Below are 23,254 nucleotides of genomic sequence, written 5' to 3'. Positions count from 1 at the left end.
CAACCCAAGATTTAAGAATCTGAAGTGCCTTCCAAAATCTGAGAGGGATGAGGCGTGGAGCATGCTTTCAGAAGTCTTAAAAGAGCAACACTCTGATGTGGAAAATACAGAACCCAAACCACCAAAAAAGAAAAATCAACTTGCTGCTGGTGGCATTTGACTCTGAAGCATGTTCATTTTCATCATCTGTCTGCACTGTTTTGGATCATTATTAAGCAGAACCCATCATCAGCATGTCCTCTGGAATGGTGGTTGAAGCATCGAGGGACACATGAATCTTTAGCACATCTGGCATATAAATATCTTGCAATTTCAGCTACAACAGTGCCATGCAAGTGCCTTTTCTCACTTTCAGGTGACATTGTAAACAAGAAGCAGGCAGCATTATCTTCTGCAAATGTAAACTAACTTGTTTGTCTGAGTGATTGGCTGAAGAAGAAGTAGGACTGATTGGACTTTTAGGTTCTAAAGTTTTACATTGTTTTATTTTTGAATGCAGGCATTTTTTGTACCTAATTCTACATTTGAGATTCCAATACAATACTTGCATGAGGTGAAGTGAAAAATATTCTCTTTTGTTTCTTACAGTGCAGATATTTGTAATAAAAAATAAATATAAAGTGAGTATTGTACACTTTGTATTCTGTGTTGTAACTGAAATCAATATATTTTAAAATGTAGAAAACATCCAAAAATATTTAAATAAATGGTATTTTATTATTGTTTAACAGCACGATTAGTCATATGATTCATTTTTGTAATTGCTTGACAGTCCTAGTTTGTAGTATAGACCAGGACTCAGACTCACCCTTTTTGTGCCTCTCAGAGACCTCCTGTACAAGGTTCAAGATCCCATCAGGGAGGAATGGACTTCTCTCACACCACCAACCACAAAGTGAAATGTCCTAGCAAAGGTCCTGGATCTGACCCATCTGCTCCCTTTGTCCTGTGACTCTTCTTTCACATCAGTTTCAGACCATTGATACTCCCTGATCTCTACTCCTGAGAAGACTGAGGACATCCTTCCTCAAGGGGCAACAATCCCACACTCATAATTCTTGAGCAAAGCTGCGAGAATGAACCATCACCACTTCTAAGGCAACCTCTCTCAGTACCTCCAGTAGGGCAGGGCTAGGTCCCTCCAATGCCTGCCAGAGAACAACTTACCACCTGTACCCTAACCCTCACTGTCTAACCCCAGGGGAGGGAAGGGACTAGGTGCTCTGTCTCACTTCCTCAGAGTAACTCCTGGTGCAGGTGCCTATAGACCTGCTGGTTGTTCTCTTAGCTGAAGCCCAACAAGCCCTTCCCCTTCCCTCTCCTGAAGTGGGACAAGGAGGGAGGCATAAGAGGACATAAGGAGCCATGTGCTCCTGTGGCAGCTGCAGCACTTCCATGGCATCCCCTTTCCCAAGCAGGAGGGGCGGGGGTGGGGCAGTGGTGACAGATGCAACCCTCAAAATCCTGCCCTGACTCATCACAGTTACCACAGCAGTACCATGTGTCCTCTACCTCCCTCACCTTGAGCAGGGAGAGAGTCAACATGAAATCCCTCCCTAAGGGGGTTCATCCTCTGGTAGAGGGCAGAGCCCGCATACTGTGGGGCTGGGATCTGACTCCTGCAGTGGGGCAGAGACACCTCCTTCCCTTCCCCCTGCTGAGGCAGACCCGATACCCCTAGGGAGAATGGCCCCAGAATCCTTAACTTTAACTCCTCTGCATCCTGACCACAACTGCTGCTGCTGTGGGGTTGGTGAGTAAGCTGCTGGAATGGAGCCAAAAGAGGCTCCACGTGGCCAATATTCCAGGTTAAATCCCTGGAGCTGGGGGATGCAAACAATTGGCACTCCTTTCCCCTCAACTGGCTGATTTGTGCCAGAGTCTTTAAGGGGGTGGGGAAGAACTACCTGGTGTACCTGAGCTAGAGTCTCTCATTGTTAACTGCAAAAAAAAATGTAAGGCATCCCACCTATACCCTACCAAGGGCTCAAGGCATGACCTGGTCAATTTAGGTACCTGCCCTTTCCCACAGGGCTCAGTGCTCTACAGGTCTGCAGAACCTTTTCCCACTGAGCCTTACACAGTTGTGCTCTAAACATCTATTTATTAACAACACACAGAATACATATACCAAGCAAATCTCTTATGCTCACCACTCCCAATATACAGACAAAATTCACCTGATGGCCAGTCAAGATCCTCGTCTGGGGGTGTCTGGCAATGCCTCTGCATGTCATGGTCGTTCAGAGGGGTCAGAGTTTGTTTGTGCAGATGATCAGCATATATTCACTAGTCAGAGCTTATCTTATCTATTTTACCAATTCTTGGGGTCTTCCTGTTTCCTCCCTAAACTTCCCAGTGCCTAGGTGTTTCTACTTTACCACTCTTGTGTTAGAACTCTTGTTAGGGGCATTCCTGAGGTGGTGGCATATTAGCAGCAGTGGAGCATTTGCCCCCTTAATTTTAGTGGTGAAATGCCTGAGTTTCACCCAAGGCTGGTTTAGTATGGAGTGAGTTAAATCTCCAGCATACAGCATGTTCTCTAATTCTCTAATCATTCTGGTGGCTCTTCTCTGAACCTTCTCCAATTTTTCAACATCTTTCATGAACTGCAGACTTCAGAACTGGACACAATATTCCATCAGAGCCAAATACAGAGATAAAATAACCTCTCCACTTCCACTCAAGATTCCCTTATTTATGCATGCAAGGATCACATTAGCCCTTTTCACCACAGCATCGTATTGGGAGCTCATGTTCAGCTGACTATCATCATGAACCCCTAATTTTTTTTTAGTCACTGCTTTCCAGGATAGAGTCCTACATCGTGTAAGTATGTCCTACATTCTTTGTTCCTAGATGCATGCATTTATATTGAACTATATTAAATTGTGTATTATTTGCTTGTGCCTGGTTTACCAAGAAATCTCAATCCCTCTGTATTAGTGACCTGTCCTCTTCATTGTTTACCATGCCCCAAGTTTTGTGTCATCAGCAAACTTTATCAGTGTTTTTTTTCCCCCTAGGACATTGATAAAAATGTTAAATAGCATAGGGCCAAGAACAGATCGCTGTGGGACCCCAATAGAAACACATCCATTCAGTGATTCCCTATCAGTTAGCCAACTTGTAATTCATTTAATGTGTGCCATGTTAATTTTATATAGTTCTAGTTTTTCAATCAAAATGTTGTCCAATACCAAATCAAACATCCTAGAGAAGTCTAAGTATATTATGTCAATACTAACTTTATCAACCAAACTTGTAATATATATATAGTCAAATTAACTTGATTTTTTATGAGATTACAAGATCCATATTCCATAAACTGATGTTGATTGACATTATATTACCCTCCTTTAAATCTTTATTAATAGAGTCCTGTATCAAGCACTCCATTACCTTGCCTGGGATCCATGTGAGACTGGCAGGCCTATATTTACCCAAGTTATCCCCTTACCCTTTTTAAATATTGGCAAACATTAGCTTTCTTCCAGTCTTCTGGAACTTTCCCAGTGTTCCAAGACTTATTGAAAATCAACTTAACGGTCCAGCGAGCTCCTCAACCAGCTCTTTAAAAACTCATGGATGTAAGCTATCCAGACCTGCTGATTTGCTGAATCCGGAACTGAACCTAGGTCTCTCCCACGCTAACTCCTCTTTTAATGTTCCTCAGAAAGTTTGTATCACTTACAGAATCCTTATTTAGTGCAAAAGAGACATAAAAAATGTAATAGTTGAGAACTTTATGCAGCAATAGCTTTCCTTGTGGCAGGGAATGGATTTAATGCCTCTTGACCAGAAAAGCCTATAACTATCCTTCAGTTGTCCCATAAGCAAATACCTTTATCCCAGTACCTGAGCAAGCATTTATTTCACCATGGATTATTTTCTCTTGTAACAAAATGAAAGTTCTCTATCAGTTCGAATTAGAATCACTAAAATGGTGAAACACTTTGGACAGATAAGACATGTTATACTAAACAAGATACTCAATGTATGTATTTGAAACTGTAACATCACAATGTAGCACTGTATTTAGCCATACTTAAGCAGCATCCAGTCTTTGTTGATAATCTTTACAAAAGTCACATGCAGACAAAAGTCACTTGCAAATTTAAAAAAAGACTACAATGAAAATAAAAATAGAGAGTAAGGGCTTGAAAATCTTTATATCATTCTTTGCTCTGCTGTGTTTTGTAATTATGTGAAATATGAGATGATATAAAATGTTTTCTTAAAACTGGAATTCATTGTGCATTCTGTCTTTTAAATAAGATCACAGTATATAATTTTGGGTGTGTTTGCTGGGATTCCATCATTTGTGTTCCTTTTTTATATTTAGAATAAAATCCTTGGTAAAGGGACAGGGCATGGAAGCCACCAATCCTGCAGAGGCTTAACACTGAAGTCAACAGACTACACATTCTGTACAAACTTAAACACACACGTAAGACTTTGTAGGCCTAAAACTCCATAACTTACACTAACATTTAAAACAAAAACAAATAGGAAATAATAATTTATTACACTGGGATGTGGTAGAACTTAGCTAAGGAGTAAATGCAGCCCCTCATCTATGAGGACTGAAGCCTGCAAGCTGCTGAGCATGCTTAAATCCCACTGGTTTCAATGGGTGTTAAGGATGCACAGAACCTAGTATGATTAAACCCTGGCTGCACAGGGTCATAGAATCATAAGGTTAGAAGGGACCACGAGGGTCCTCTGTTTAACCCCCTGGCAAGATGCAGGATTTGTTGTATCTAACCATTCGAGACAGATGGCTCTCCAGCCTCCTTTTGAAAACCTCCAGTGAAGGAACTTCTACAACCTCCCAAGGGAGTCTGTTCCATTGTCCTACTGTTCTTCAGTTTTCCTGAGATTTTATCTAAATCTGCTATGCTGTAGTTGCCTCTTGTACTATCCTCTGTGGCAAGAGAGAACTTTTCTCCATCTTTTTTACGGCAGCCTTTCAACTATTTGACTCTTAAACTCCTTTTTTTCCTTCCCTAAGTGTAGCACCTTACATTTGACTTCGTTGAATTTGCTGTCTATATCCTCGTTCTCCAATTTATCAAGCTCCCTCTGAATTTAGCTCTCTCCTCCAAAGCGTTGCCCCCCATCGCAGTTTTGTGTCATCCACACATTTGATCATCATGCTCTCTATTCCTACATCCAGGTCATTAATAAAGATGTTAAACAACACTGGACCCAGAACAGATCCCTGTGGAACCCAACTTGAGACCTCCCTCCAATCTGACATAATTCCATTAATGGTTACATTGCAGTTGTTTAACCAATTATGTATCCACTTAATGGTGGTTCTGCTGAGACTGCATTTGTCCTGCTTACTTATAAAAATATTATATGGGACTGTGTTAAAAGTCTTGCTGAAGTCCAAGTATATTATGTCCACCATGCTCCCCCTGTCCACCAAAACCAATCACCCTGTCAGAGGAGGAAATCAAGCTGGTTTGGCATCATTTATTCTTGATAAATCCATGCTGGTTGCTAGTGATTGTACATTGCCCTGGTAGCTTCCCAGCTGTTGAAGGCTGACTGGTCTGTAGGTCCCTAGCCCCTCCTTTTTAAAGATGGGCACTATGTTAGCCCTTCTCCAGTCTTTCGGGGCCTCTCCTGTCATCCATGAGTTTGCAAATATTATTGCCAGTGGCACCAAGATTTCTTCAGCTAATTCCTTCTAAACCCTGGGGTGAATTGCATCAGATCCTGCTGTCTTGAATTCATTCAGATTGATCAGATCTCTGACGTGTCCTTTACTTATGCCAGTCTGCATCCTTTTCCCTTTATTGTCTATGATAACTTCGCTAGTTGCCCAGTCATATGTTATTTTTTGTGAGAAGACTGAAGCAAAGTAGGCATTGAACAGCTCTGCCTTCCTATCATCCTCCATTACCAGCTCACCTTCCCCACTGAGCAGTGGACCCACAGTAGCCCTAAGCTTTCTTTTTTTTCCTGATATTTTTGAACCCCTTCGTGTTGTCTCTAACATTCCTTGCCAGCTGTAACTCATTCTTTGCCTTGGCTTTCCTGATTATGTCCTTACATGCTCACACCATTCGCAGGTATAATTCTTTGGTGACATGCCCTTCCTTCCATTCCCAAAGTCGATCAATTTAAAGCAAAGTCTAGTCTTCTGCGGGATTTAAAGCAAGGTAATACAACTCTTTAATTTAAACCTTTTGATTTAAAAAAAACATTTTAATTAGGTTGAGGTATTGTAAAACTATTTTGAAAATTTGTGCTCCTACAATTGTAAATCAGAAATTATAATTTAGTTAATTATAAATTTTAATTTTTGAATGCTGCTCCTGGTAGGCATTTTAATAGAATTTTACAAAATTGCTGTGGGCAAAAAAGAAAATATTGAAAAGTAAGGCCCTGATCCTCCAAACACTTACACACCTTCTTAACTCCACTCTCATTAACAGTCCCATTAACTTCAGTGGTACTATTTGTTTAAAGTTCAGTATGTGCACAACTGTTTGCGGCATCAGAGGCTAAAATTGTATTTTTATTACAAGTTTTTCTCTAGTGGCATAAAATTGTATTCACTAGAAACAAAATTGATTTGGTGCTAACAATAAAAGTTGTTTAAACTTTTAAAACATTAACCAAGTTATTCTGAATTTTATTACACACATTGACCAACATTTCAAAAACAAGAGTCTAAACTCTTGAACATATATTGGGGAGTTAACGTTTGAATTTTCAAAAGCACCAAGGTGGTTTAGAATCACAGATAGAGAAGCCTCTTTGAAATGCTTTTTCTGGACTTGTGAGAGTTCAATATATTGGATTTATGCTGGGATGCTAGTGAGGCCATGGACTTTCCCCCCCATCCCCCCCAACATAGATGAGGACCTCAACTGTGAAATTGCTCCACAGAAAAAAATCTTTATCTAAAATCTGAAATTCTACTAATAATTAGGAAACTAAAGAAACAAATACAAAACATTGACTTTAGCAAACTAAGACTAAAGTGAGAAATACTAAACTAACAATGTATAAATTAAAAATGATTTTTTAAATTAAAATTGTGATATTTTGGCTTTTAAAAAAAAATCATGATTTTTATCTACCCTGGTTTCCTGACAGTGAAGTTGGTATAGGTCCATCAAACAGAGAGCACTGAAGAGAATGAATGTATATGGGGGCTACATGGTGTATTCTGCAATGGTTGATTGCATTTCAGCAAGGGGAGAGTCAGGGACCTACAGGGAACAATGTTATGAATAGGGCCCTACCAAATAGTCAGTCCATTATGGCCAATTTCAAAGCCATAGGATTTGAGAATGCATCACTGAAATTCCAGATTTAAACAACCATGGGGTCCTGACCCAAAAAGGGATGGGGGGGGGGAAAGGGTGGCAAACCTGTGGGGGGGAGGGTGTCAGGGGATTGTCACCCTCACTTCTGTGCTCCCTTCAGAGCTGTACTGTCCCTCCCCTGCCCAGTGAGAGCTAGGAGCCCCATTTGCTGGGGCGCTCCCAGCAGCACAGGAAAGATTTGACACAATTCCACAAGAACTCCTCCAGCTGCAGGAACTTCTGGGGCTGCTTCCCAGTCCCAGAGTGTCCTGCAGCAGAGGGAGGTACTCAGAGGTGGGGCTGGTGTCTCTCCAACCCAGAGCAGCTGTGCAGGGGAGGGACAAGTCCTCTCCCTCCCCTGCTCAGCCAGAGCTAGGAGTCCCCTTGCTGGGGCACTCCCAGCAGCATAGGGAAGATCCTAGTCTGAATAACTGGAGTGAGTGCTGCCTCATAAATATGGTCCTTAATGCCTACAAAGTGCTTTGGAAATGTAAAACACTAAGTATAATTAATATTATTGTTCAACTCTGCTTAAACAGAGAAAAGCATTTGTAGATGTAAAATTAAAAATGCACTGCAGACATGCATCTGAAGAAGTGGGTATTCACCCACGAAAGCTCATGCTCCAAAACGTCTGTTAGTCTATAAGGTGCCACAGGATTCTTTGCTGCTTTTACAGATCCAGACTAACACGGCTACCCCTCTGATACTGCTCATATTGAAATTTTGAACATCTATTATATAATAGTATCTTCAAACAAACATTTTGAAAACTGCTTAGGGTCTCTCAGGGACAATAATGCCAAACTCACAAAAAGCAGAAAATATAGAGTAAAGTTCTGTTCACAACCACGGACCAAAAAACACATGGCCCACCGCCCTACAAATCTGCTTTACTCAACTATAGTCACCAAGGGCATACCCAGACAGCCCTAAATGTGGCCTTTGATGCAAGTATCCAAAGAGAATGAAGCCACAGATGGACCTCAGCAATAGTTGGCACTTCCCTAGAGCTTTTGCTAGAGGAAGTGAGGCTGCCCCTAGGTAGTGCCACTATATCCCATTCTTTGCAAATGGAACAATAATCAGCATGTCCTCAGGGAAGATGGTCCGTCCCCAGGATCTATGGTTAGGAAACTAGACAAGAAAACGTGAAGAGATGGGCAAATCAACATTATCAGCATGCTCTTCAATCTTTTGTCATTTTTGCTATACTGTTGCAAACTGATCTGACACCACTTAATTATGCAAACTAGTTAACTGTTAATTTTCTGTGCCCCTCCCCCTCATATTCAACTGAGCATTGTATTTTATTTTTAAACTTTCTTCTTGCCACTCATCAAAAACATTACAAAAAACCCAAGACACTGTAAAAATATGAACAATTGTGTTTTGAAAGTACAGTTTTACCTTGGGAACTGAAAATACTTTAAACAATTCAAACATGTTCACATTTAAAATTTTCAATATTCTCCCGCATAAATATTCAAGTCAAAAGAGCACTAATTAATTAAAATGAACTTTGTGTCAACTTTCACTATGGTGCCACTAATGTACCATGATAATTAGCATACATCACTAGAGTTAAATCCAGGTTTGATACTAAAGTGTTTTATTTCATATATGTAAAGCAACAAACCAAAAAGATCACGTTACCAGGTAACAAAATAAACATAAAACGATGCAAATCACTATTAAAATGAATTCATATTTTACATATTGTCTATAATAGGGGTGTCAACCATTAGGCCTGCTTGATGAATTTCTGTGGTCCTCATGTCCTACTCAGATTACAACAGAATCTAAGATTCCATTTTAAAGAAACAAAAGGTTTTTCTGTCTCCAGGCTGCAAAGATAGTTTTCCAAATGTAAGTCAATATAGTGTTATCTTCTTGAGTCTGCAGACAACCTGAAACAATAAATCAGAGTGTGATCTCTGCTTCCTATTAATCTGTGTTGGAGTGACTTTAAACCAGTGGTGGGCAACCTGCGACCCACATGAGGCCCATCACTACTTTAAACCCAGTAATGACAACTATTCATCAGCACTAATTATTTCAATAGATAAAATGGGGAAGGGGCAGGAATTATTGAAGCGGAGACAGAGAGAAACAGGAAGAAGGAAGGAAATGAAGAAAGGAGGATAGAGACAGAAACAAAAGGGGAGAAATAGCAAGTCTCCTAACTGTGAGTATATTTTCCCTTTCAGTGATAATGGACACTAAAATGAAAATAAAAAATGTAGTTACTGAATGTTCTACCATTGATTTCTATGCAAACATTTTAGACATCAGTGGATATTCCACTGTCAATTGAGGGGAATAAATACGCTTATACCCAAACTCACTAACAATAATTAAAAATGGAATTTGGCTCTTTCCAAATCATTTGACATCTCTGGTCTATACTTTGACTAGGACAAAGATAGCAAATATTCCATTAGAATTTTTGTGATCTGTAACGGACAGGATATAAACCTAATTAAAGCACTACTGAAGTCAATAGGATATTCCATATAATGCATAAAAGATGTACTATGGAATTCAAGTATATATAAATCTGCATGTACGGTAACTGCTTGCAGACTTAGGTTAGCTTGTTAGAAAAGTCTTTTTTTTTTTAATAAGCATTATTTAGTTCTGAAAAAAACAAACTATCAAAATGATAACAAGTTTAAGATTTCAGAACTAAGGTTTTTTAAGAAGCAAGCAAACTCCCACTATTTTCCCCTGCTCTCTGATTAAAAACAAAACCTAGAACAGATTTAAATGAGAGCTTGTTCATAAAAGATTGCATCTGAAGTTGAATACTAAGTTTCATACCAGGAGAAAATAAACTAATCAATTCATTATGCATAAACTGCCCAAAATTAAGAGTTTTATTATAAACTCTCAACAAGTTATATCTACAATATCAGAGGGATTAAGTTTCACTAAACTTTTAGGTAGATTCACTGAACGTGCAATATTTGACAGACTGTTTATAAAACTAAAGCTCAGATTTATAAGGAATACATATAATCATCATGCTATTTCCAAAGTACTACAGTCTATTAAAAAACAGGAAAAAAGTAAGCAATGAATAATTATTAGATAATTCCATCAATATGCCTTTTTTCACTTTTCTATAAAGCTTTACATTTTTACATTTCATCCTTTTCTTATTAAAGAAGATTACATAAATGTTTGGAAACTTGAACATACAGTAACTTCATTCTATATTTCTGAACAGCAGCCAGTTTTCAAACCCTTTGCTAGCTCGACATTTATCTCATCAAGATATCTTCTCCCATGAAGTCAACTTGTCATATTTTCAGCAGCCTAGAAAGAGAAGTACAATTCATTATAATGAACCCACTCAAAATAAACACTGTGGAGATATAGATCAGCTATAACACTTATGGTCATTTCTTGCAACTACTTTTATTTGGTCAACAATGTTTAAATAGTTTACAGATCATAAATCATGTGATATGTAATCTTAATATGCTGCTTAAATGGCTCTTTCATGGATTATTTTCATTTTCACAATATTTTTGACTCCCACTATTCCTCCTTTATTAATTTAGCCATCACTTGACAAAATTTGACACAGGAAAGCCAAGTGTATAATTCTAACAAGGAGCTGTACCTGGTCTTTTCACACTGACTCATGGAGGTGGTGTTCAGATTAGGGCATGTTTTACTACAGACCCACACATAGTCATGCGGTGGCACCTACTTGTTAAACTGTAAACCAAAACAAACAAACAAAAAATGTGTGAAATGTATATGAATCCTTATTCTTGTCCTTTCCATATTATGAAATACATAATGGTGTAGCATAAACATTTTATCTGCATGAATTTGGGACACTGGCATAATTCATAAGTAACACTACAGTGAGTTATAAAGATCATTTTAATAGTAGTAGTAATAGTAACAGCAGCAGTAGTAGTAAATATTTATATAATGGTACCACTGGATGCTGGATAAACACAGAAGAGCTATCCTTGCCATGAAAGGCTCTACAGACAAACGGCAGGGAATGTGGTTATGACATACAAGAAAGTTAATGTGGGGAAGAACTGATACTGCCTTCTACATAAATGTGGATGAATACATGTAACTGAGATAATTATTTTTTAAATTGGGATTCGAAGAAGAGAGAAAGATTACTAAAGCAGTCAGCGTGTGTAGGGCTCAATTATGAAGAGACTTAAAAGGTAAAAAACAAGGAGCCTATATTTGATATAGAGGTGAATGGGAATTGAAGCCTAAGTGTGGATCTGTTGATAAAATTTCAAAATCTGACGAGCAAATTGTTAGAGAATCCAGTCCCTGGCTCTACATTATTTATAGCTTTGCAAAATTTGTTTCCTAAGATTATTATTTTTATTTTATTTAAAATGCAAGGCAAAGGTACAATTGCCTATAAAAGGCTAAAAGTGCAGTAATTTGAACTCTGATTTGCTTTAATTAAAAAAAGAAAACCACCTCTCCGCATGTTTTTCATAAATTGCCTTACCTTTAGCGCTTCTGTAGCCTTGCGTAGCTCTTTAATTACTGAGGATAAGGCCTCTGGATTTATACCTTGCTCACACAACCGCACACAAATAGACAGAGTTTCCATATCCAAACCAGTGTTTAATATTCTTGAAATCTCAAGCAGAACTGCAACAATTTTTAAAAATTAAAATTAGGTTTTTTTAAAGTTTAAATGAGATTACTGACATTTCTCTTTAAAATAAATTTATTTCTTAAGGGTGGGATTTTCAAAAGTTGAACCTCTGTGGATGGGGACAATGGAAACACTACCTATCCACCCCCACAGTTTGAACCCCACCTATAACATTCATAATCACCTTCCCCATGTGAAGTCAGAAGTCCCAAACTCCAAACTCAGATCCACATTTACATTCTCTACCCTAGTGTTTCCCATTCACTGAACCAGGATATTACTTGTTTACTGTTGTAATAGGAAGAATAGTCAATATGCATATAGAATGTAGTAAGCTCTCATTTGTAGACAGTGATTTAAAAAAATTCTAAAATTGTAATAATTCAAATCTTTGCCCATTAAATGGAGGGTAGGAAAGAAAACAGGAGCAGTTTTAATTAACTATTACAATATTATAATATTGTTTTGTATTACTGCATATTTAATTATCAATTTTACGCAATATTAAAGTTTTGTCTGACAATACAGACATAAATATTAACTTTTATTTGCTCTCAAAAGCAAATATTAGCCTAAGCTTTTAAAAAGTGTTCAAAGCTAGTGGCTCTCAACCTTTCCAGACCACTGCACCCCTTTCAGGAGTCTGATCTGTCAATGAGCAAGACAAGTTTCACCTCACTTAGAAACTACTTGCTTACAAAATCAGACACAAAAATATGAAAGTGTCACAGCACACTATTACTGGAAAATTGCTTACTTTCTCCTTTTCACCATATAATGATAAAATAAATCAATTGGAATATGAATATTGTACTTACATTTTGGTGTATAGTATATAGCAGTGTTTCCCAAACTTGGGACACTGCTTGTGTAGGAAAATCCCCTGGCGGGCCGGGCCGATTTGTTTATCTTCCCCGTCCACAGGTTTGGCCTATCGCGGCACCCACTGACCGCTCCAGGCAAATGGGGACTGCGGAAAGCAGCGCAGGCCGATGGATGTGCTGGCCGCCGCTTCCAGCAGCTCCCATTGGCTTGGAGCAGTGAACCGCAGCCAGTGGGTGCCGCAATCGGCCAAACCTGCGGATGGGGAAGGTAAACAAACCGGCCCGGCCTGCCAGGGGCTTTCCCTACACAAGTGGCGCTCCAAGTTTGGGAAATACTGGTATACAGAACAGTATAAACAAGTCATTGTCTGTAAGAAATTTTAGTCTGTACTGACTTCGCTAGTCTTTTTATGTAGCCTGTTGTAAAACTAGGCAAATATCTAGATAATTGACTGGAAACATCTCTATGCATTCCCTAGGGTACATGTACCCTGGGTTGAGAACCACTGTCCTAGGCCCTCACTCCTACATCTATACTTGGTTCTCCCTTTGACAATGCCAATGCCATGTGTTACAAGAATGGCCATCACTCGATTCAGTGACTCAAGATACTTCTTCTAGATTTTTACTGGCTAGTTTTTCCCAGCATCATTACCCTTTTGCCTTACAGTCTTCCCATCTACTAATAATCACTGAACTGCTCATTCCACTACAAGCGTCTTCATCCAAGTATGTCTGTGATGAAATGGCATCCTCTGACTAGCTACTACTCCCTTTTGAATCTTATGAAAAGCTTTCACTATTCTAGAGCAGTACAAGGTTCAGTCTTCAGCAAGATTCCCTGACAACAGTGATTTATATTAAGAAATATTACTTATAACGTTTCTATAATCGCAAAGAAACAAAGCTTTCCAAAATTTGAAATAGAAATGCTACTTCATTCCTTCCACCATTACACTAGGACAACAGATGGCTGTTTGGGTACCTAACGTGCGAATACTGACAAGATATATAGTTCACAAATACTACAAATGTTTTACTGCAATATCAATTTATGGTATACTGAATTATAGCTTTAAAAAAAAATGAGATCACCCACTATCATAGCATTCCTTCTCAGATCTGAAGCTTAGAGTTCAGAAAATGAGATACTAGCACCTGAATCCTCTAAGCTTAATTACCAGCTTAGTTCTGATAGCACTGCCACCACCCAAAAATATAGTGTTTTGGGGCACTCTGACCTCCCCAACCTTCCCTGGGGACCCCAAGAACCCAGATCCCTTGGGTTCTTAAAACAAGGAGAAATAAACCATTCCCCCCACCTTTCCCCCTCTCAGAATTTCCCTCCCTGGGCTATCCTAAGAGATACTGATCTAACCTCTAAATCACCATACAGAGAAGCATCTCCCTTCCCTTCCACCAAGAGGCAAACAGATTCAAGGAAAACAAAGACAGATTCTATCTCTCCCTCTCCCGTCTCCCCCCCCCACCCGTCCCAGTGAGTATCCCAATCCCCTGGAATAATACAAGGGAAACATGGAAGAAAAAAATCAATCAGGTTCTCAAAAAAAAAAAAAAAAAGAAATCTTTTAATAAAAAGGAAAGAAAAAGTAAAGAATTCTCTCTGTAACTTCAAGATGTAAATCTTACAGGGTCCTATAGCTTACAGACACCAGAAAGAGACTTTCCCCCCAGTACCAATACAAATCAGAATATTCCCAGCAACTGCACATATAAAAGTTAACCAGCCAGATCCACAATTGCAAATAGAGTAAAAACAATCAAAAACCTAAACCACCTGTTTTTACTTACTATATGAAAAGAAACTTAGAGAGCCTGTAGTAATGTCTGGTCTCTCTCAGACCCTCCGAGAGAAGAACACACAACACAATACACACAAAAGCTTTCCTCCGCCCAAATTTAAAAGTATCTTGTCTTCTGGTCAGGTGTCCAGTTCCCTGCTTGTAACCCTTTACAGGTACAAGAGACGTTAACCCTTAACAATCTGCTTATGACACCCACACATATAGGCCAGGCCAAGATGTTCAAAAATGAGTGCCTAACGTTAGGAATCTATGTCCATAACTAGGCACGTAGGTAAGTGGCCTAAATTTCAGAAGTGCTAAGAACCCAGAAGAGCCCAACGAAGTCAGTGGGAGCTGCCAAGTGTCCAGTACTTTTGAAATGTGAGTTCTATTGATATGTTCTCCCTGTTTTAACTAAAGGCGGCTGTAATTCTCTCATAATGACCTTGAAAATACTGCAATTTTATAAACACAGTATATTTTGAAGTCAGAACACTACATTTAACTTTTTAAATGAGCTTTTAGTATATATTTCCTGGGCATACAAATTTCTGATTACTTTGTTCTGATTTCCTCCCCCCCCCCCAATGGAAAAGTAGTGTTTGATAACTTGAGACAGAATTGCACAGCTTTTCAGTGACTAATTTCAGCTCCTATTCTCTGCAGAATTTCTCTTTTATTAGTACTTGGTAATGGTGTTTTATGGAAAGATATCTTACGTTCCAGCCTAAGGTTAGCTCAGGGGTCGGCAACCTCTGGCATGCGGCTCGCCAGGGTAAGTACCCTGGTGGGCCGGACCAGTTTGTTTACCTGCCGTGTCGGGAGATTCAGCCGACCATGGCTCCCAGTAAAACATTTGTAGTATTTGTGAACTATATATCTTGTCAGTATTCGCACGTTAGGTACCCAAACAGCCATCTGTTGTCCTAGTGTAATGGTGGAAGGAATGAAGTAGCAGTTCGCCGTCCCAGACCAATGGGGGCGGCGGGAAGCCACGGCCAGTACATCCCTTGGTGCTTCCTGCTGCCCCCATTGGCCTGGGACAGCGAACCACGGCCAGTGGGAGCTGCGAACAGCCAAACCTGCCGTTATGGCAGGTAAACAAACTGGCCCGGCCCACCAGGGTGCTTACCCTGGTGAGCCGGGTGCAAGAGGCTGTTGACCCCTGGGTTATTCATTTACACACACAACTTTTACTTTTGATGAAATGAGTTAAACGAGATACAGTATAATTTAGAATTTCAAATCTCAGTTAGTCTCTTATAAAGTCTAATGTTGATTTGTTTTCCTTGTTTCTTTAGCTATTATAATGTGCCACAGAGTAGACTCTCTCTACGATACTCATATGGCCCCTATTACTAGTACCGATGCATCTCACAATCTTAATGTATTTATCCTCAACAGCCCTATGAGATAAGAAAGTACTATTCACCTTATCATAACCTTAGTCCCAGATTTGGACCTTAGCGTCCAAAATATGGGGGTTAGCATGAAAACCTCCAAGCTTAGTTACCAGCTTGGACCTGGTACTTGCTGCCACCACACAAAAAATTAGAGTGTTTTGGGGCACTCTGGTCCCCCTGAAAAACCTTCCCTGGGGACCCCAAGACCCAAATCCCTTGAGTCTCACAACAAAGGGAAATAATCCTTTTTCCCTTCCCCCCTCCAGGTGCTCCTGGAGAGATACACAGACACAAGCTCTGTGAATCCAAACAGAGTGACTCCCCCTCTCCGTTCCCAGTCCTGGAAACAAAAGCACTTTCCTATTCACCTAGAGGGAATGCAAAATCAGGCTAGTAAATCCAACACACAGATCTCCCCCCTGATTTCTTCCTCCCACCAATTCCCTGGTGAGTACAGACTCAATTTCCCTGAAATTTCCCAGTAAAGAAAAACTCCAACAGGTCTTAAAAGAAAGCTTTATATAAAAGAAAGAAAAATACATACAAATGGTCTCTCTGTATTAAGGTGATAAAATACAGGGTCGATTGCTTAAAAGAATATTGAATAAACAGCCTTATTCAAAAAGAATACAAATCAAAGCACTCCAGCACTTATATTCATGCAAATACCAAAGAAAAGAAACCATATAACTTACTATCTGATCTCTTTGTCCTTACACTTAGAAACAGAAGATTAGAAAGCAGAACTACTTCTCCAAAGCTCAGAGAAAGCAGGCAGACAGAAAACAAAGACTCAGACACAAACTTCCCTCCACCCAGAGTTGAAAATATCCGGTTTCCTGATTGGTCCTCTGGTCAGGTGCTTCAGGTGAAAGAGACATTAACCCTTAGCTATCTGTTTATGACACACCTCATTTTCAAACACGGGAACTGAGGCAGAAAGAGACTAAGGGTAGATTTTTCAAAGGTAGTTAAGTGATTCAGGAACCTCAAAAGTTGACTCTAGTGTTCATGATTGAAATCACTTGGAGATTAGATGCTTTGTGGCATTTTAAAAAATGCCACTATTTAGATACCAAACACCTCCCATTGGAAGACAAATGGATGTAGGCTCCTGAGTGCTTAAGTCACTTTCGAAAATGGGACTTACGGACTTTCAATATTTTACCCTAAAAGACTTTTACAAGGCTAGCACAAGAAGTCTGGTTTCCAAAATCCTACTCTAGCACCCTAACCATAAGGCCATCCTTGGTCTCTGTGAACTGAAGAAGTCACACACAAATCTCTCTACTCCTGGGGGAATTCTGCGCAAAAAATTAAAAATTCTGCATAAAATATTTCAACATTCTGCAAAATTCTGCATGTTATTTGTCAAAATAACAATATAACCACTCTGATTTCAGTAATTTCTATAATTTATTTAAACTACAATACAAAGGATGAAGAATGGGAGTGGGGAGCACTGGAGGAAATCCCCAAACCCTCTTGCCTAATAGTAACGTAGATAGGTTTGACCCTTTATTTCTAGTTATTAATCAACAAATATATGGAGCTATACGCTTGGTGTTACTTGCTTTTCAGTTGCCTATGATGCGAGGGCTGGGGAAAAATCAATTTATATTTGCTACTGACCATCTCCAGAAAGGTCAGTAGCAAATAGTTCATGGAGCAGATTTTGATAGGAAATTTTGTCAGTCCAAAAATTTAGATCAGTTCTAATCACTAAAGCAGCATAAGCATTTATAAGGCCATACTGTCCTTTACACCACTCTGGCAACATAAAGGAGCCTTAAAACTTTTACACTTGTTTTACACCCCTGGGGGAATTCACAAAGACAATGGGAACAATTCACTAAGGAGGCAGGCTGCTACATTCTGCTCTGCCTAAGGGGACCGAGCCTGCCCCATGCCTACTCCTCAGAAACAACCTAAAGCCTTGCCCCTCCACACCAAGCACGCTGCAATAATGAGCGAGAGGGACAGAGTGTCTCTCTCTCTCTCTCACGCACGACTGTCCTCCCTCCCCCTGGCCAGTGGTGATTTATATTCCAACCAGCTGCTCCGGGTGCCCAAACCAACCTGCCTGTGCTACAGAGAGGGGCATATGACCGCTCTTGCAACTTCCCCATCAGAAGTCATTTTTCTGCAGGGAAGCAAAGAAATCTGTGGGGGCATGAATTCTGCGCAAGCATAGTGACACAAAATTCCCCCAGGAGTATCCCTTGTACATTTATCTGATTACAAATAATTGATCAAATATCTCAGTATTACAAACACCTTGGGAACCAAGGCTGTTTGCAACTCTGAAGCGTTTGTAACTCAGAAAAACCATAATGTTTTGTTCAATCAAAAGTTTACATCTGAACATTGACTTCATAGAGCTTTAAAACTTTACTATGCAGAAGAAAAATGCTGCTTTTAGCCATCTTAATTTAAATGAAACAAGCATAGAAACAGTTTCCTTACCTTGTCAATCTTTTTAGGCCCACCCCCTTTTCTTTTATTAATTTACATTTAACACAGACCTGTATTTGTTTTTGTTTTTTTTCCGTCATCTCTGATCCTGCCAGATCGCTCACTTTCAGTTCCAAATGAGGTGTGTAGTTGACCGGTCAGTTTGTAACTCTGGTGTTTGTAACTCTGAGGTTCTACCGTAATTTTTTCACATATTTGCAACTTTTATAACTATTTTTTCCCCTAATCTGTCATTAATAGTTGCTCTAATTTTACTTTATTCTGACTATGGAATGATTGTTCTTGCCCAAAATCCTCTCTCTGTCTCCAGAGAACTGCATGGCTCTCCCGGGAATGATAGCGGCAAAAGCAGAACATTGGGCCGCCACTCCCAGGAGCTAGTGCCCCACACCGGCAGCTCCACCAGTGCAGCTGTATCACCCCCAGCCTTGCCCCCGTCCCTTCCACACAGTTGTTAGCATCTCCTGTCTGGGGGTGTGCACGCCAGTTAACCACAAGAGCACAATGAGAGACAGCTGCCGGTGAGCCTGGTGCCCGCCCCAGTGGGCGGGGCTGGAGGCAGTACAGCCATGTCGGAAGAGCTGCTGGTGCAGGGCACTGGCTCCTGGGAACAGCGCTCCCACATTCTGCTCTTTTTGTTGCTGTGGTTCCCAGGAGAGCCCTGCGGTTCTGTGGATACTGATATATATCTGCATCTGCGGGTATAAATGTGTATCCACGCAGGGCTATACATATAGTAGCAGAGTTAAGGATGTTTGTAGAGCCTTAATTATGCATTTCGTCACTTTCAATTTTTCTTTTAATAAATTAAGAATAGTTTACTAATTTTAAAAGTCATGTGCATTCAACACAAAACTAGTTAAATTTAACCACACTTAATTCTTTATAACGTGAAGACTAAAGAGGACAAAATAATGCCAACTGTGACCATTAAAGTTTGATAGTCTGTTGTCCATTCATAAATGGGAATGCAAAAAGAATTATATGTCCTCTGAGATGAAGTGGGAATGTTCTTAATGTTTTGTCTGAATACTGTGCGCGTGCCTCAATTTCCCCTATGTGTTACTCAAGTATCTAGGTGATGGTACAAGGGTGTGTGATCGTTGCAGAGACCCCTAGAGGGCAGGTGTGACTGCCGTCTGGCTGCCTAGTCCAGACAATAACTGACACTGTATCATGGCAACTGATAGCCAGGGCTCATCCTCCGCAAGAGCCAGCCAGAGGTGTAAGAGAACAAAGCGAGAGGTGGAGACCTGCGAAAGAGACAAAGGATGGAGGAAAGGCAACTCGTGGTGACTGAGGGTTGGCTACTGAACTGAGTCAGTCTCACATGGGATTCACATGGGAGAGCCTAAGGCTCTGGATTCCCCAAGATGGACATCACTGGGTTCTGTATTAACAAGATCTGTTCAACACTGTGTTCCAGTCAACTAATAAACCCTTCCGTTTTACCTCACTGGCTGAGTAACATAACTGCAAAGATGGGATGCCTGGCCCCATTGGGAGCGGGGATGGAAGGTTTCCCCAGGTGTCCTATCCCATGGACTCACTGTGAGGAACTCATGCTGTGAGCAGAGGCTGAATGCTCAAGAGATCAGACCCAAGGAAGCGCTGAAGCAAAGGAGGCTTGCCCTACCTAGAGTGTGCTGTTAGGGGGCTTATTCTTTTATCCTCTTACTTCCCTGATTCTTTTTGCATGAACAGAGAACAACAATACCCAAAGTCCGAACGTGCAAACAATCTGATGTTTATTGGGGTGAACTTTCAGCAAGCATGATTTCAGTTTCCTTCCTCAGTGTCCCCCTTCCCAGCTGTGATACCACAGAGTCTTACCTGTGTCCCCGTTCCCATTCCCCCCCTTAGCAAAACATGATTCCATTTCCCCCACCCCCATTCCCTGTTCCCGTCCTCAGGGCCGGCACTTCCATTTAGGCGACCACACTAGGATTTGGGAGGGCGGCATTTTGCGGCCCTTGGCGGCGGGGGTCCTTCCGTGCTCTGGGTCTTCCTCAGCAATTCTGCGGCAGGTCCTTCATTCGCTCCGAGACCCGCTGCTGAAGTGCCCCGAAGACCGGGAGCGTGGAAGGACCCCTGCCTAGGGCACCAAAAACCCTGGCGCCGCTCCTGCCCATCCTCAATTACTTCCTGATTGACTGCAGACTATATAGTAGAACTTGAGTTCTGCTTAGCTATACCTTAACCAATCATTTTACTAAAATTTAACTGACCAATCCTAACACATTGTAACAATTATTTAACCAATTATATTCCACTACCTTAATTGGTTTACACCCAACAAAATAAATTATATAGCAGACAAACAGTTACAGAACCAGACAGATTATACAGACAAACAACAGGGAAGTGGAGACTACAGTGATAGAACAATACAGAAACGAGGATTTCACATCCCAGCTATTGATAAGTGAGTTCTTTCCAGACAGGATGCTATTAAACTAAGTTTCCTTTTACATCTTCTAGGCTCTTCTCTTTATCTGGAGGTGATAAATCGGATCACCCTTTTAACAGTCCCAGATTGCCTTATTTCACTGTAACTAGTTTGAATTGTAAGGATGTAAACCTTTGCTTCCCACCTTATGGCTGCCTCTGCTGCTTAGCCAAAGGCTAAGAACAGGGCCTCCAACTGTTACAGTAAAAAAAGGCCCTTACACCAGCAAACAGTAACTTTAATTCTCTCTTTTATACCTCTATAACTAGCTAAGTAATAAAAATACAACTAAATTCTTAAAGTATAGGCCTTTGCAAACAGGTCTGAATATCTATATCCTAACATGTGCCCTAAGGGGTGTGTCATCATCAGAGGGTATTGTCTGAACTTCATGTTTAGTGGTTCCAGAGCATCGAGCCTGTGCACGCTGTGACATCACCAAACAAATATTCTTATTGTAATAGTAATGAAAAAGCTTGAATTAAAGGATATATAACAGTTTTCCATTTTCATGTCAACATTTGTTCACCCCCCTCCCCACAAAAAAAAATAAATTATAGATCTGTGGTTAAGGAAAAGAATTTTGGTGTTTCATTTGCACTCACTGCAAACGGGAATACTGTACATGAAGGAAATCATCTTCAGTTATTTTCCTGTATCTTACTACTGACAGGGAAAAAATAAATAATTTTATTAGAAGCATTAGCATCAGTGCAACATTAAGTTCTAGTTCTACTTTGAAAAGTGACTGCAAAAAAAAAAAAAGGAGAGGGCATCTTCAGAGCCCACATTTTTTGTACCTCAATTATCTGATTACTTAACTAGATCTAGAAGAATAAGCTTTCTGTCATCCCTAAAACTACAGCCTGGGAATAGAAAGTTGAATCACGTTCTGTTCCCCTTGTGAATTATCACCAAAATACACAAAGCTAGTAATTGCATTTGTATAGACTTAAACGTGTATAATTTGGGCCTGATTGAAAATAAGGATGTTGCACATAAAATCCTGCAAAACTGAGTTTGAAAATAATCCTGCTGGGTAAAAAAGGAACAGAATCCAATTCACTCTCTCTCGTGCTGGCTCTGCAGGGTAGCGTAGAAAAATGTATTATTGTCAACAGCAAGCAGACATAACTGAACACACAAAATGGAAATAGTGGAGCTAGAAAATGTCATTTTTCTTGCCAATTCTCACAACCAAACTGCTCCTGAAGGTGAGCAATCAGCAGCCACCAATAACTGACAACTACTTCCAGTTTAAAGAACAGGAGTACTTGTGGCACCTTAGAGACTAACGCATTTATTTGAGCATAAGCTTTCGTGGGCTACAGCTCACTTCACTGAACGCATAGAATGCAACACACAGACAGGAGATATTTATACATACAGAGAACATGAAAAGGTGGAAGTACGCATACCAACAGGAAGGGTCTAATCAATGGAGATGAGCTATCATCAGCAGGAGAAAAAAAAACTTTTGAAGTGGTAATAGAGACGACCCATAGAAGATGTGAGGACACTTAACATGGGGAAATAGATTCAATTAGTGTAATGGGAATGTGGTTTCGTTCTTCTCTCAGCAGCGGGACACAGAGAGCAGAGACCGCAGGGGCCGCGCTTGGCTCCTGGGCCGGCTCAGTTCACCCTCCCGCCGGCTCGTAGCTGTCCTTAAGGGCCGCACCGCGCCTGCGCAGCGGGGCCTCAATCGCGGGCTCATACAACGCCCCCTCACGCTTCGGGCACCGCCGCGGCAATAGGTCGCGCAAACAGATGCCCGGCGCTGCAGGGGAGGCAGCCGAACGGTCACGCTACGAGGCCCGGGCACAACACACGGCACTGTGGAGGGAGGCGGGGGGCCGCGCAGGGATGACCTGGGGCCCGGGAGCGCCGCCACCACCCATCGAGGTCCCCTCCCCCCGGGCAGCTACACCTGTCGGACACCCGAGCCAACCGCAACGAAGCCCATAAGCGGCGCCTGCTGGGACTCACCGTCCATCGTCTCTCTCACCGCGTTTAAATTGGCTGCGCCGCTCGCCATGGCGACCGAGGAACTCAGCGCGAGACCTCTAACCCGGAAACAGACACCCGCGCCCTGGGTTTAAACATTCCCGCCCCAACATAAAAGTCTCACCACGCACGCGCGGCTGCCCGTCCTTGCCTGACCTCCCTCTGTCACCCTCAAGCCCCGCCCCATCTGCCGTGTTAGTTTGAATAGAGCCTGCCGCTTAACAACAGGAGAGGCGGGAGGAGGAGTCCGTTCGAATTTGTGAAGCGAGACAGTGTTGATTGGGCCATTCGAGAGCAAAG

At 41.0% G+C, this 23,254-nt stretch overlaps 1 protein-coding gene across 1 annotated transcript; it reads right to left on the bottom strand.

The window, feature by feature from the left end:
• Positions 1-8,926: 8,926 nt before the first annotated feature.
• MZT1 (mitotic spindle organizing protein 1) lies at positions 8,927-23,054 on the bottom strand. Its single transcript, XM_050952261.1, has 3 exons — positions 22,937-23,054; positions 11,839-11,984; positions 8,927-10,652 (listed from the first exon to the last, which is right to left on the bottom strand). The coding sequence occupies exons 1-3, from the start codon at positions 22,983-22,985 to the stop codon at positions 10,629-10,631; spliced, it is 219 nt and encodes a 72-aa protein (XP_050808218.1). The 5' UTR covers positions 22,986-23,054; the 3' UTR covers positions 8,927-10,628.
• Between the last annotated feature and the right edge of the window lie 200 nt (positions 23,055-23,254).

The sequence above is a fragment of the Gopherus flavomarginatus genome, chromosome 1 (genome assembly GCF_025201925.1).
Source record: "Gopherus flavomarginatus isolate rGopFla2 chromosome 1, rGopFla2.mat.asm, whole genome shotgun sequence".
In the NCBI taxonomy this organism is placed as follows: Eukaryota; Metazoa; Chordata; order Testudines; family Testudinidae; genus Gopherus; species Gopherus flavomarginatus.
Note: the sequence above shows the minus strand (reverse complement) of the source record. Positions and strands in the feature narration are given on the sequence as shown.